At 40.7% G+C, this 15,841-nt stretch overlaps 1 protein-coding gene and 1 long non-coding RNA gene across 5 annotated transcripts; both read right to left on the bottom strand.

The window, feature by feature from the left end:
- Nucleotides 1-524: 524 nt before the first annotated feature.
- On the bottom strand, nucleotides 525-8,818 carry pnpla4 (patatin-like phospholipase domain containing 4). Of its 4 annotated transcripts, none has more exons than XM_031742299.2 (7): nucleotides 8,742-8,818; nucleotides 8,145-8,333; nucleotides 7,486-7,580; nucleotides 4,236-4,371; nucleotides 3,905-3,970; nucleotides 2,686-2,838; nucleotides 525-1,617 (listed from the first exon to the last, which is right to left on the bottom strand). In XM_031742299.2, exons 2-7 carry the CDS (start codon nucleotides 8,325-8,327, stop codon nucleotides 1,486-1,488), a joined length of 765 nt encoding a protein of 254 aa, XP_031598159.1. In that variant the 5' UTR covers nucleotides 8,328-8,333; nucleotides 8,742-8,818; the 3' UTR covers nucleotides 525-1,485. The 4 variants fall into 4 exon arrangements, with proteins under 4 accessions (XP_031598159.1, XP_031598160.2, XP_039463355.1 ...); XM_031742300.2 differs by having other exon boundaries at nucleotides 525-1,195; XM_039607421.1 differs by lacking the exon at nucleotides 3,905-3,970.
- Nucleotides 8,819-12,187: 3,369 nt separating this feature from the next.
- Nucleotides 12,188-15,232, bottom strand: LOC120436422. The gene is made up of 3 exons (XR_005610415.1): nucleotides 15,063-15,232; nucleotides 14,282-14,379; nucleotides 12,188-14,209 (listed from the first exon to the last, which is right to left on the bottom strand). It is a non-coding gene; the product is annotated as an uncharacterized LOC120436422 (long non-coding RNA).
- Between the last annotated feature and the right edge of the window lie 609 nt (nucleotides 15,233-15,841).

Below are 15,841 nucleotides of genomic sequence, written 5' to 3'. Positions count from 1 at the left end.
GTTTCAGTAAGATGTAACTCAAACAAAAGCTGCCACGTGTGTTGGTGTCCAAATGAAACCAAACTCAAGCCTGTCCAGGTGGACCCAGGTACATGTCATGTTTGTCTGTTGACATTAGAATTGAAGACTTTTTGTTTTTAAAGGTAAGAATAAAAGTTCACTGATGACAGCAGAAACAGTAGGATGTCAGTGACCTCTCCTGTGTTTGCAGCAGATCTTCACAGATCTCTAATACTAATAATGTTTAACTGACTATGATACAACATTCAGGGTCTGTATTATTCAGGATTGTTCATGATCCACATCCCTGGATGGACTTCTACACGTCTTAAGCCTAAAATGAAGCTGTGGCGCTCCCTGTCACTTTCATGAGTATGCACAGTATCTGTGATGGATTTCATACGGTCATCAGATCTGCTGCATTGGAGTGCATGTCAACACAGACATGCTAAATAAGAGATGATAAGGGAGCTGAAGACGTCCCAACAGCCGGCTCAGATCTGAGAGAATGATGACAAGAACAATATTATTTGACATTTCTTTGTTTACTCATTCAAATCACTCATTTTACAACAAACATCATTTAAAGGACATCAGCGTTTGAGACTAAATAAAATCTCAAAAAACAGAACACATGAAGTTTCTGGTTTTAAAGATCAGCAGAACTTCAGTGATCAAAAGCACTGACAGCCCTGTCGCAGCCTTCACACTGTTGTTTACCAAAAAGACTGTATATAAAAGATGGAAATGCCACCGAGGGTTCCTGGAATATTAAGTCTAACAGCAAAACTCCCGATCCAAGACTGTCCTCCACAGTCTGCAGTCTAGTGCATGTGTGTAACTGCTGCCTCGCTGTGTGGATAACATAGGATAAATCAGCCTCGCTCTTCCAGCCGCTTGGACATCACTGCAGAATGTGGCTGAGTGCAGAGGCAGAGCAGCTCTCGCACACCGTCAAGTCGGCGCCTGAAGGAAATCAAACGCTGACCCAGCAGCAGTCAAACCTGCACAAACATCCAACACTTCAAAGATGCACCCTCGTGTCCTGGGGGAGCCACCAGCATCCACGATGGCGGCACAAACTTTTCTGTGAAGCGGGTAATGGATATCCGATATTTTTCGCTCTGCTTCAAGTCAAAAGCAATTAAACTATGATAAAAGTCCATCTTCAGGTGCTGTCACAGAGAGAGGATGCCTGTGTGATAAAAGGAATCTGAGTGAAGCCCACAATGTCACATACGTTCTTTCCAAACATGCACCAAGACTAGATTTAGTCTGAAAGGCTGAATCACTTCCAACATCACTGCATGCAAACATCGGTGCAGTTACTTTTCTAGCAAACTATGTATCTGTTTCCTGGGTGAGCTAATAAATCACCCAGGAAATGTGTATAAATACAGAAAATATGATGTTTATTCATTCTTGGTAAATGACACTCCAGGCTTCACATGCTCTGTGTCACGTTTGTCCATGAGGGATGTGCGCTCAGCTCATCCAGCCCTCTCTCTTTAAGAACTTCACGGCGTCCGTGAAACCTTCTTCACATAACGAATGCATGGTGCCGGCAGATGGAGGGAACAGAGCCTGATTCAGACGTTTGAGGTTCTCCACGGAAAACTGAGGAAACCAATGGAAACACTGCATTCGCATCAACAAAGTCAGTGACAGAAACACACGTCGTTCTGCACTCACAGCAGCCATTCACAGCACAGCTGAACGTGCTGCACTCTGTGCTGTAAGCTGGATGAAGTCAAGTAACATTTACAGCTCGACTTCATCTTCTAATGAGATCAAAAGAGCCACATTTATGGTTCTGGCAACACATCTAAGATTATAGCACTCTTTAACTATTATTAAACCCCGATCCTTTTGTCCCCATGACAGAACAGAGAAAACTCATAGTTTTCTCATAGTGTGTTAAAACATTTATATTTCTTTTTATTCAATCATCTTCCGGAAGAGAGAGACCCCTGCACAGCTCAAACGCCAGTTGCAAGAGCTCTAACATTAGAATCATAAGCTGTGTCTCATATAGGTGTTATTTTGGTACTTTACACGTCACACAGTCTCAAACATTGCTTATATGGAAAGTTCCTCTTTTCTGTGTCTTATCTATTAACATGCCTGTGCACTACAACTTCCTGTTTTTCAGTCTGGCTGAGCACTTAGTTTGTGAGTCAAAGGTGGCCTTGCTCCACAAGCCTTCATTATTAAAGTACATAAAACAATCTAATAGGAAAATAAGGACACTAAGGATATTGATTTCCTGACACTATATAACAATTAAAATAATATCAAAGAATAATATTTGAACTGTGATGATGTGAATGACACCAGTCAGTTCTGAATACACCTCCCACATATCTGAACATGACTCTTTCATAACTGCAGCACTTTTGTTTCGGACTCTCCAGAAATTTGGCATTTTGGACGGAGGTCGAAGCTGCTGAAGAAGCTGAATACAACCAGCAGATTGGAGCACTGGGTGCACTAACAGGAAGTACTATTTCAGAGGGTGAGAAGGGTTTGTGGGGCTGCTTGTTGCCTGGCACATATCTTTAGCACTATTAGCCGTACACGCTGCTCAGCTATGGTAAAAAGCTGAAACGTGGAGAATAATCTTGCTGACGATATGAGGTAATTCAGGTTTCTCCTTACAGACCAATCAGATGCTCCGGTTCTCACCATTATGTTCATGTTGGCCAATCTGAGTTGAGTTTTGAACCGCCCTCTGTGGATTGGACACACATCCTGCCGTCCAGCAAAGGGTGACACTGTGATGGTTCGTCCCACGGGCAGGATTGGCAGGCTGTCAGTGAATCCTCCATCAATCCATTTCTAAAGAAAACAAAGACGATCTTCTTGTCACACAACATCTACAAATAAAGTTTATAGCAAAGAAAACTGTTTAGACTTTCAAAGAATCATAAACATGCTAACAGGACTCTTTTCTACTCAAAGCTCTTTAGACAACATGCCTCATTCACCCATTCATACAAGCAAGTCTTTCTGTGCTTTAGTGTTTTCTATCTGACGTTCACACTCGGATGGATGAACTGGAGAGAAACTCGGGTTTAGTATCTTGCCCAAGGATATCTGGAGCAGCCAGGGATGGAACCATCAACCTTCTGATTAGCAGATGACCTGCTTGACATCCTGAGCTACAGCCACACCAAATGCATAAATAATCTTGTCATTAAATACTTTGTAGACAAGCACTGCAAACCTGAACTTTCCTACAACCCAGCCAGCACAGACACATTCAAATCTAGTGCACGAAGCAGCCGGAGCAGAGAAACCTGCCAGCTCCACAGTATAACGTCCACGTGATGTCAGATTACATCCATGTGAGAACAGCACAGGCCTGGTGGATTTACAGTGAGTGGGTGTCGCGTGCCTCCTGTACCCTCACCTAAACCAAAGGAACTAGGTTTCCATTGGTTTCCAGTAGTAAGAGCACATCTGAAGAGGACCTGCTGTGTGCTATTTGAAGGAAAGGCCGATATTAACTTCAGATAATGCCATCATTATCCACAGTTCATGTGTAAAAGTGGCTCAAGACACATTCAAATATTTTCTTTACCAGGCATTTTGGCTCGTAATAAAATCTCAGGTATTATTCATAACCTCTTTTATGCCCACATGTTGTACATAAAGCTCATTTTAACCCTGGACTGTGACATCTGGCTGTTGTTAACATGTATTCCCTGGTCAAGTATCTCTCAGACCCTGTGTCACGAGTTATTTCAGTAACACCTACTTTTGTATTTTTAACATTTTCTAGCACCGTACACTCTGAAGTCAGTCAGCAAAGCTGTCGCTGCTTCCTGTGGAACATCATTAACCAATTTATTTTGTTCTGAGGAGTCACTGAATCCTCCCAGCACCGTGGGTAAACCCTTACCTTTCCTCTGAGCTCTACTGGTTTGAGTCCAGCATAGACTGGGACAAAGCAGCTGGCTAACAGAACCTGGACAGGTACAAGAGGGGGACAGTTATCCAGGAAAAACACTTGTTCATCAAAGTCCCGTTCGGCAGCTCGTCACTCAACAGTTTGGTCATGAGGCACGTGCAGTTAGGCAACAGCTCATATACAGCATGGTGTCATTTATAGTAGTAAAAGCACTAAACTGAAGACTGGAGAGAAACAAGGGTGTAAAACAATCATAAACATTTATGACTATGTTTGAAACTGAAAGAACGGGCTGTATGTGTTTACAGAGAGGGGTGCGTACCTTTATGAGCTCCTCCCTGGAGGTAAACGTTGACACGATGTGGTTCGTGCCACTTTCTGAGTGTGTTATTGAGACATAGAGGCGGTCAGTGGCCAGACTGTGAGCCTCTGTGGGGAGAATCTCTTCTATCCCCTCCCTGTGGGAAAATCCAGACACAGATGTTCATCTGTCAGAGCTTTAATGAAATCATCTCCACGGGGCATCGTAAACTGTTTGTTTTACAGGAACGTGCGATTATTAATCAAGCTATCAAGCATTTACACTGACCAAAGCATGCTGGCCTTATTCAGCTGCCGGTGTGACTTCCAGCAGCAGGTCGCCCCCTGCCTGTTTACCTCTGTTTTCTGTCTCGATCACAAACTCTGTGTACACCTTTGTGTACACCTTTTTGTGCTTTTAGTTTCTGCTCTTACTGTGTTTGTCCTTTGAGACAGTTTCATCGTAGTCTCGATGGTTTCTGCGACTGCACTTGGAGATACATTCAAAGTTTCAGTCATTTTCCAGACTGACTGAGCTTCAGTTCTTACAGTAATGATGGGCTGTTGTTTCTCTTTACTTAGCTGATTGGTTCTTGCCATAATATGAATTCTAACAGTTGTCAAATAGAGCTGTCAGCTGTGCACCAACCTGACTGCTGCACAACACACCTGATGGTCCCAACCTCATTAAGAAGGCAAGAAACTCCATCAATGAACCCTGACAGGCACACCTGTGAGGTGAAACCATGTCAGGTGACGACATCATGAAGCTCACTGAGAGAAGGCCGAGGGTTTGCAGCGCTGACAACAAAGCAAAGGGCGGCTACTTTCAGGAATCTAAACCAAAACATTTATCAATGTTTTCTTTGCTACATGATTCCAAATATCTTGCTAAATATTAGAGATGGCACGATACCACTTTTTTATGTCCGATACCGATATCATAAATTTGGATATCTGCCGATACCGATATGAATCCGATATTGTGTGTTTTTTAATCAATAAAACTGTTTTTTTAATATCTTGCTGCATTTTGTATAAGTTCATACTCAAGTTTAAATAAACAACAACACTAAAGCTATTCTGTTATACCTGTATGTAAAAAATACACTGCACCCAAAATATTTCATAGTTCAGCAACACTGATCAATCTAATAAACTTAAACCTGCTCCATCCTCCCTATTCTGGTATTTTAAAGAGTACTTAGCAGAAATATTAAGCAACCTAACTAACAGGGTTGCAAACTCCCAGCAAAAAAAAAAAATAGGAACCACCCCCACCCTCCACCTCATGATGCTTAATCGATGTAATCAACTTTAATTTGATGCAGGGTGAGAAAAAATGCACAGAAATAAATTATTTTTCAAGAATAATTAAATAGATTCAACATCTTTCTTCAACAGAACTGCAGACTGCACAGATGGTATCTTCCCAAAGGAAAAAGTACTATAGCTTACTAGGGTATATTAGACTTAACAGTTACTATATACAGTAATGGACTTCTATACATTTTACATCAGATTAAAACTTTGGGTGTAAGATTCAGATAATTATTTATTAAAAGCTAGACATTTTAAATGAGAATAAGAAAGAAAAGTATGTCTTTGTGCCCCCCTTTTCCCTGTTCATGCCCTATCGGCCCCCCTGGCTACACTTTGCTAGATCCGCCCCTGCACAGTTACCAGCCGTCAGCTACGTAGAAAAGGATCCTGGTGTAGAAAGTAATATTAAATACATTCTAACAACAGCTTATCAAGCTTAAAGCGTGCTGCTGTTGTTCAGCCGCTGGTTTCCTCTTTCTGGTGCAAAGTGGGCCAAAAACAAAGAAGAGAGACGGACTCGCGACAGAAAAGCCGATCAGCTGATCATTGATCAGTTTCACGATTGAAGTAGCAGCAAGAAGAGGCAGTCGCTCCATATATCGGTTGTTAAGCTTAACGTGGGAACGCTTTACAAACATTCAGAGATGAACTTACACACTTGCTTTACTTCTCTCTGGGATAACTTCCTCGGAGATGAAATGCTGGTTTGGTAGCGAGGCTACAAATACACACAGCCGCTCTATCACGTGACGCACACTGCTCCGACGTGCTACGGTTATGAGCCGAGTTACGCCGTGTCGCAAGTTTTGTGAGATGTTTTTTTGATATTTAATGGATCGGATTACATTTTTTATTTCTCGCCGATATCCGATCCAGTAATTTAGGTCAGTATCGGACCGATACCGATACGTAATATCGGATCGGTCCATCTCTACTAAATATATTAAATGTCTTCAGTTTATTTACAAGTCATTAAATGACAAGGTGTGTCCAGACTTTTGACTGGCAGTGTATAAACATATAATAATAACAATAATAAAAACAAACAAAAACTGCAATAAAACTAAAAAACTAAACTGAAGCGTGCAACTGCACTGTGGAAGCACACTGAAACTAAACAAAGTTGAAAACAAAAACTGAAAATTAAAAACCAAATTATGATTACTCTGATTAACAGACCTGGAGTTCTGACCAGTTTAGTCTTTCTGACAGATGGTCCCAGTTCACTGACAGAAAGCATGTGTGTGCTGTCTTAAGAGTTCAGTCGAATCTTGTTCTTCCACAAAGTCCTGATCTCTGATAGCATCCGTGCCAAAGACAACTCTTGCTCAGACTCTCAATTCAGCCAAACAGTTAATTTTTTATAAAGAACCAAACATCTTTACACAGCTACAGGCGACGTTGCTCCAGGGTTATGTGGACTACGTAGTTTGTTTTGTCCTGACATGAAGTGTGAACTGTGAGAATGTTTGAAACAGGCTTTTTAACCCATGGATACAACTTGTGATTCATGCCTGTTGAATCTGAAGAGACTCACTGCTGTGGTTTGGTAAAGGCAGTGGCATTAACTTTCTGACCTGATAATGGTGTAAGGTAGTGAAACACGAGGATCATAAAAGTAACTGCAAGTTAACCTCAGGGGATAAGGAATCTGTCGGGGCAATACGTCTATGTCACTTTGGATTTTTGTGATGATTGGACCAATACTACAAACCTCTGCTACTGTGGCATTAAACAAACTCAGTACACCTTCCACCGCATGAAACAGAGCTATGACGCTGCAGCAGGTGGAAAATATCTCCACAGTGTTTTCAATGTTTAAGCTGGTTATTGACCACCAACCAGCATTCACAGCAACATATGTTAGAGGTCCACAATGTGAGACATCAAGACCTCCATCGTGTAAGATCGTCCGGTGATTTTTGCGGAGACATCTGCTAAGTAGTTACCGGAGTGTGAACATAAAGTTGTATCCTGGTGTGACGGCCCCAAACCGCTGCTGTCTCACACTGTCAGCAAACCTGTAGGTGAAATCTTTGCAGTGCTGGAAGAAGGAAACAAACACTTAGATGAAAGCACACATCGTATATCATTCAGTCACACCTAGTGTAACAAAGTTCATTCACTCAGCTCTACACTCATAGATTCATTTTTCCTGGACAACTGGTAATTTATCTCAATACAATCAATGTCTGAAATCTGCAAAACTAACTGCATAACAGAGAATATGGAGGGCTGATCACAGTGCGCCTTGTAAATAACATTTCACTCAATCACTTGTTGTTCATCTAGATTCCTGAATTTACAGTTAATTACTCATTCTGCATATACTAAGATCTGAGTTGTTATTTTATAGGATGCATCGGCTGTTACAGTGTGTATTACTAAAACAGACAGTTCTTCAAGTCTGAGACAGCAAGTATCCCTGAGCATCATTCACCCTGACAAAGCCTTTAGTCCCGTACACACACATATAAAAACTGCCAGTACTAAAGAAGAAGAAACAAGAATCGTGAGAAAGGAATACTATTAAATGTTCATCTCCATTTTGCTCAAAGAGACCAGAGTGTTTCACTAACCCCACATGCCCCTGGACTGTACTCAGTACCTCCAACTTTTCAGGAGCTGTGATCATTACAGCAGCCACCAGTGCCCCAGCAGAAGCACCTGCACAGGCCCTGAGGGAGCCCAGCAGCTTGTGCCCATGCCGGAGAAAGGCCTCCATGGCACCCAAGTGATAGATCCCCAGGAAACCACACGCAGCAAAGGACAGATTCAGGACTGTCATCATTAACACCTGCACAAACATGCAAACATGACATGAGTCACACGTGGCGTTGTTGAATCCAGGCGTGCGGTTACTGCATATTTAGTGCAACATAAATAAGTAGCACATAAATAAGTAGCACGAAGCCTGTATAAAATAAACCAAGAAGGCAGGGGAAACTGAGCCCTCCGCTCTGCTCCAAACGTGACTGTATGAAAACACGTGTCCAATAGAAAGTCCCTTTTTTCAGCGTGTACGCGTATGCGTCACCAAGCTTCAGTTTTAATGCCAAAAGCTTATTTTACCGTCGTGATCGTATAACAGGACAGAAAAGCAAAGCTCGCTGAAAACACACACAAAAAGTGACGAAAACACATTTTCTATAATACGGCTCTTAGTGGTTAATGCTGAAACGATCACTATCAACATATTTAGTACCTTTTCTTGCAGAACCAGCCGTTTTAAACCTTTCTGTGTACACCGGAAGTAAACGATGCCCCTGCTCCTGAATTCAAAATAAGACCAACCCCGCGATAACGCGGCCTCAACTCTGTGTATGGAGGGCCAGGAGTGAGAAAATTAATTAATTAAATACACCAATAAATAATTAATTAAATGTGTCAATAATTAAAATTAAGATGTGAAACAAATAAAATAAATAAATAATTAAATGTGTCAATAATTAAAATTAAGATGTGAAACAAATAAATAAATAATTTCTTAAATGTTTTAAATGAAATGAAGGGGCATTTAATTAATCATTGAAATATTTATTTAATCAGTTAATTCCAATTTCTTGACAAATCTTGACAAACTGACCAGATATTCGAAGAATAAAACACTACATTCCCGGCTAGAAAAATATTTAAAGTATATTTGGTGACACACAAACAGGGTATTTCAAAGTACAGTTCAGTTATTGTCCACATGTCCATTGCTGGCACTGAGAAACACCCACTAAAATCATGGCCGCTAGGCCGAAGCAATGGTGTTGACTCCACCCCCTGACTTTGATGGGTGAGGCTGACAGATAAAATAAATTCATGAAGACAGCCGCAGGGTCAGTAGTGCGAAAATGTATTAAATAGCTACATCATTAAATAATGATTTAAATCTGTTAATAAATAATTAAAATTTTAAATAAATTAATAAAACATTTAATTAATTATTTAATGGCATATTTAATTAATTAATTTTGTCACTCCTGGCCCTCCAAACTCTGGCACTAAACACATGCATTCGGCTCAGTTCAGTTTTTTTCTTTTCTTTGGCTGCTGCAGAGAAAGTGGTGGCTGTATCTCAGGAGGTAGAGCAGGACATCCACTGATCAGAAGATTGGTGGTTCGATTCCTGGCTCCCCCAGTCCACATATCAAATGTTCTTGGGCAAGATACTAATCCCCACTTGTATGAATGTGTACGTTAGTTAGAAAACCCTGACAAAGTGTAGAGTGCTTGTGTGTATGGGTGAATGTGGTGTGTTATATACAGCGCTTTGAGTACTCCAGGAGAGTAGAAAAGCTCTATATAAGAATCAGTCCATTTACCATTCTTTAGCTTATAATAATGTTTTTGTTTGTTTGGTTTTTGATAAAGACACAAATCGCCATAGCATTATTGAATGTCGACTAAGTTACTGTTCCAACAGGTTTTGTCAGAACTGGATTTTCAGACCCTGATGTTGAATCTGTCTGCTTCTCTGAGATAGAAGAGCGGATTTTTTCTTTTTTCTTTTTTTTTTGGCTTTTCTGGTCAGCATGTATAATCCATATACTCATGAGAGTACTGTGCAACATACCAACCCCACAGACCCTCAAAATGTATGTCCAAAGGTGAAAATCTTTCTAATGTCCATATGAAATCTAATCTGAACTCTAAATTAATGAAATTAAAATTTAATAAACCTTTGCGTGCCATTAGCAAAACTTTATAATTGAATAATCTTATTATAGAGCATAATTTTGACTATTGCTGTCTTGGCATTTTGCTACTTCAGAATGAGCACCTACTGTCCTCACTGAAACTGCTTTGGAAATGGAACAACAGCGCAAATGTCGAAAACCCATATTGTCATGGGGTGGAAGTGATTTTAATGTTTTATTATCTGTGTTTTATGGTGTAGCTTTATTGGATCTTTTCTTATATGTATTTTACAAGTTCTTAAATTTACTTTATTTGCACTTGTTTATTTTCAAAGTCTAGTTGCTTTCAAAGACATCTCGCTAATGATTTACTGTATACAACTCATTCTTTCTTGGCAAATTTCTCTTGCTCCTTCAGATTTGATGGTTTTCTGGCATGAACTTTGGTCTTCAGTTCATCCCATAGATTTTCAAAGAGATTCAAGTCATGGCTTTGTGCACACCAGTGAAAAACGTATGCTAAAAAACAAAGCGATGGCCCACACCCAGTATAGAGCCAGGACGACAGGGGGGAGCTGTCCATACCTGAGGCCTTGGACAGCCGCTTGAAGAGGTACACCAGAGAGATAGAAGGCAGGAGAATAAACCAGCTGTTCTCCACAGAACCATCCACGGTCAGTGGCAGGTGAACAATATGAGAACAGCAGCACCAAGGCTGGAGAGCATATGGGAGAAGGATGCAACCCACAACAGCAATGCTCAGTGGCTACTGGATCTAAGAGCAGACCACAGCAACCTCCCTGAACAGGGTCCAGTAACCATCACAGTGTCAGACATCCAAGAAAGGGTCTCCAGTATGGAGAGTTGGACAGCAGCAGGCCCTGACATGGTTCACATCTACTGGCTGAAGAAGCTGAGTGCGCTCCACGAGCATCTGGCAGCACAGATGAACCGGCTGCCAGTTGATGAGAGACACCCAGAACAGCTAACTGAAGGCCGGACAGTCGTGTCAGGCACAGTTATGTGTCCTGTTTTATTTGTCCTGTTTCTTTATGAAATCTCACCAACAGGTGGCACTATTGTTTTTTGAGTCCCTACTTTGTGTGTTGCAGTAGCCAATCAGGAGTTTGTAAAGCCGGACACGGAGTGACTCGCTCGTTCTCTCAGGGTTGAAAGTTGAAGAGGTCAGATTTGTTATCATTTTAGAGGCACCCTTCTTTATTAGAAAACAGTGCCTATGAGAACTTTTAGTTGTTGAAAAGAATTCTAATGATCACTGTGGTTCTTTAAGTATGTTTGTGATTTTTTATGAAAGATATTTAGGGTCATTTCAACAAACAGACTGCATATAGTGACTGTGCAGGTTTCATTACACCTTGTCTGCGTTGTATTCTATGAATGTGTCAGGTGTGTAGCTAAATTGTGCAAAATTTCTCAACTGCATTTGTTTTTGGTGTAATCTAGCACCAATTATGTCTAATGCATACTAATGCAGTGTTTTTTTTTTAGCAGGTCTTCTTTTATATCATATATGTTTGCAGTGCATTTGCCATTGTTCATATAGTTGTATAACTCTAAAGAAAAGGGAACATTTTGATAAAGAAGACAATGTACCTGTCACTTGTCAAAGAATTATCTGCCTGCTTATGTGTGCTTAGATCATTGAGGGCAGGTAAATACTGAAACTGCTTTCAGGCATCAGGTACGCACCTTTAAAATAAAATGCCCCGTACATGTATGTATGAGTGAGGCTTGTGGTGGTCAATAAGAAAATAGAAAATGCTAATCACTTTACACTTTACAGCAACCTCTGCCCACAGAACCTTGAAAGGTTTGGAAATGCTCATACGGGAAGGTCAGTGAATCAAGTCACATTCTAACCAGAAAGCATTTCTTTTTCCTTTTCCTTAAGTGAATGCTCTTCACAAACGCTCACTGCATTTTCTTCAAATGTGAGCTCACTGAAACAAATAAAGAGATGTTCATGAGCACAAATAACACATGTACCTGCTGCTGTCTCGTCTATTTATTTTGAAACTCTTTTTTTAGATACCCAAACACGGTGACACAAGTACCAGAGCAACGTTAACCTCAGTCATTCATTATTGTTCAAGTAGCAGCAGCGGTTAAATTCATGATTATTTGGCCTTGAGCTGTGATTTAATTATTCTTCTAGACAAAGGAGCTGGTAGTTGTTCAGTGGAAAGCCTGTGGCGAAGCTTAGCTGTTAGAAAGTGTACGTGTGACACACTGTCATCCCACAGTCTGTGAAATTCTGGGATAAAAGAAACGAAGAACTCCAATTTCAGATATCAGAGTCATTATCCAGAGCAAAGTTATAATTAAGAGGCACTTTCAGAAAAATGATGGAGGAAGCATTATCCCTTGAAGTCACATTTACTGTGAGAACATGGGCTGAATGTTTTTGTATTTGAGTGGACGGAGGAAATTGTGGGAGGAATTATACTTCTCAGGGCTCAGGCCAGCTGACAGAGCTTTTTTTTTCCACGGGCCAATTATAGAGAAAGAAAACCCCCTCCTTGTTCTCCCTATATACTCCCACACGTGTTGCTGGAAAGCCATCACAAGGTCATACAGATAAAGAAAATCTGTTAAAAGATCAAATAGTTCCTGCAGATAAAAAAAAAGAAGGAATCTGTAGCCAAGCCAGGAGAGGAGAAAATCAAAGTGAAATTGAAAGCAGAGCAGAGAGGCTGAGGTTGTGATGGAAAGACAGCATGTGGGTGTGAAGACAACAACAACAACAAGAAAAGGAGAACAGACACGATGCGACAGATGAGAGGTGATGGTTGGCTGAAAGGCCATTAGGCCAATCACATCAACACAGTACAAACATGTACTTGTCATATTGCTGCAGATCTGCATACAGAGGACGAGGAGGTGAGAATTACTCACCTCACTGGGAGATGACTCATCATAATGTCAGCTCTGTGTTAGTGGCATTTCATAGCAATCTCCTATTGGACTAAAGATTAGTTGCTTACAGACAACAAATAGAAACAAGCAGCCCTGATTGAATAACATCGGTGTAGATTGAGTTGAGGCTGAAGTGAAAGGACAGTGTCACGCCCATGTGAGACTGTTAACATTCTGAGAAGCTGAGCAGGAAAAAAGTAGAATTGCATCGATCACAGGAATGAGCAGTAGCCCGGCGTCTCAGAGCAATTTCTAAAATCTTACAGTGTCTCCTCTGGAAAATGGAGGACAAACTATTTAAGGAAGAGAAAATTGGATATCCTTCAGGAGGAGAAAAGAGGAACAACTGTAATTGCGATTTTTAGAACGGATGCCCAGGCAGGGGAGGAAAAAAGAAAACTCTGTGTTCTGTATCACATTATACCCAGTCGAAACTCAATCGTTTTCTGCAATCAGACAAGTTTAGTTGAAAGAGAAGGTCTAAAAGTTTTGTGGTCTTGCTGTTACTGAACAACTTTACAGAAACTACTGTGTTCTAAATCTCAGCTTTAATTTGGTTGTGTCACAACAAATAACCACAGTGTGAACTACATTCTTTCTTATCACCAGCATATTCTCTTTCACACTGAAAGACTTGTGACACTGTGACCCCCAGATCTCCAGTGAGAGCTGACTTTGGCGGTCATCTAGATACAGAAAAATTAAAGGGAAGAAACAAAACACAGAGTACTCCCTATTCCATCATGAGGAACCACTACAAGGTTTGATTATAGGACAAAGGTTATTGCTCAGAAAAAATCCATCCATCCGTCCGTCCATCCGTCCGTCCGTCCATCTATCCGTCCGTCTTTCTGTCCATCCGTCCCTCCGTCCATCCGTCCCTCCATCCATCTGTCCATCCGTGCGCCCATCCATCCATCCATCCATCCGTCTGTCCATCCAACCATCCGTCAATCCGTCCGTCCGTCTATCCGTCCATCCTTTCAACAATTCGTCCGTCCATTCCTCCGTCAGTCTGTCCATCCATCCGTCCATCCATTCGTCCATCTGTCCGTCCCTCCGTCCCTCTATCCATCCTCTGCCACATCAAAGTCGCTGGGGTCACAGCCTAAAACATAAACAAAACATAAAAATATGGTCATGAATAAAACTAATTGTCATGAACTGCTATTTGTCAAACCTTGAAGCTAATTGCAGATGGTGTCCTCACTCTGTGGGTTGCTCAAGCTGATTAAATATTTATCTCTTTTTTCTAAAAATAAATCTGAAAATCCATCTCTGAGGAAGGAAAAGACAGAAGGGATTTTGTATCGTTATAAGTCCTTAGACACATTCTTTGCTCTCCTTTGTTCCATGTCCATATGACATTATATTTTACTATAGCACATCATCCAGGGGCTGGATCGATGTATGCAATATTGCACATTTCAAAACAAAACAAATGGATGTGTACAGAGAGATATAAATGTATTTTTGTCAGATTTGGAATGTCAAAGAGGATAATTAGGATCTTAATCTCCTCAAATTAATCATTTGCATATTAAAATGTAACCTCAATTAACCCTACAGAAATGCCAAAATGCTTTTATATGTACATCCAGCCTTAAATAAATACTTTTGAGGACGTCTGAATGTATGTCTTTAACACTGCACAAAGAACCCGATCAATTTTTTTTTTCTACTGAGCTCTTATTTAGATGATCCTGAAGGTATTCCATATTGTATTTTTGCAGGTGGTGTCACAGTCTGGCTGAGGCAGACTGTATGTGTTTGCAAAAGAGGACTCAAACGCAGACCAAAAACTGAACGTGACGTGGATTTAACAAAAAACAAGCCGTTTATTGAGGCTAGGAGACAAGGTACAAACAAAGGGCATAGGTGAAACTAAACAATAACCTAAACTGGGTGAACTAAAACTAAACATGAAAAAAACCTTAAACACAGTGAACTGACATGGATACCTGAAGTTGTGGCGTGGATGAGCAGACGACCTGACGAGGAATGACTGAAAGCACACGGACTAAATACACACAGGAGGATAATGAGGGAAGTGGGAACACATGGAGAAACAGCTGACACACATGACCATAACGACGTCACAAGGAGAGAGTAAAACTAAAAACATTGAACATAGGAAACACAGGACCCCTTCAAAATAAAACAGGAAATATAATGAGACGCAGACATGACAACCTGAACTTGACAACATAAGACAGACATGAAACACATGAAGGGCAAGGGAGACTTAACAGGGGTTGGAAGACACAAGGGGAATCGAATAACAAATGAACTAGAAAACCTAATGAGCTTAACCATATACTATAAACATCAACATAAACTCAAACTCAAAACACTGGGTCATAAGACCCAGGATCGTGACAGGTGGATTGTTGTTCATACTGTAAGCTCTTAATAATGGGGCCATCAGAATTAAAGGGTCACTTCAGAATTTTAAAGTACATTTCAAACAGAGGGGTTGAAACACATTGGTAGATCCTCGTATTATAGATCCTTCATCTTTATCAGACTTTGTTTGGGTTATTGCCTTCTGAAATTTCTAAAGTTTTTTCCAAAGCATTATGACCACCTTGATTCAGGTGCTTTACTGCTGCATGGCAACCAGATAAATATCAAAGAACATTCTGCACATATTAAAGGACAGCAGGCAAATGATACAGAGGATATACCGGGGGACCACCACAACATCAACATACATGTAAGACAAGATAAGACAAAAGAT

The sequence above is a fragment of the Oreochromis aureus genome, linkage group 23 (genome assembly GCF_013358895.1).
Source record: "Oreochromis aureus strain Israel breed Guangdong linkage group 23, ZZ_aureus, whole genome shotgun sequence".
NCBI lineage: Eukaryota > Metazoa > Chordata > Actinopteri > Cichliformes > Cichlidae > Oreochromis > Oreochromis aureus.
This window is presented reverse-complemented; position numbering and strand designations above follow the sequence as displayed.

Bases quoted from the DNA above. Each gene is read 5' to 3' on its own strand.
- pnpla4 (XM_031742299.2), bottom strand. From the start codon at position 8,327: ATGATGACAGTCCTGAATCTGTCCTTTGCTGCGTGTGGTTTCCTGGGG. The intron at 4,372-7,485 runs GTAACTACTTAG...ATTTTCCCACAG, and splicing joins AACTTTATGTTCACACTCCG to GGAGGGGATAGAAGAGATTC. The intron at 1,618-2,685 runs GTGAGAACCGGA...TGGTTTCCTCAG, and splicing joins TGGCCAACATGAACATAATG to TTTTCCGTGGAGAACCTCAA.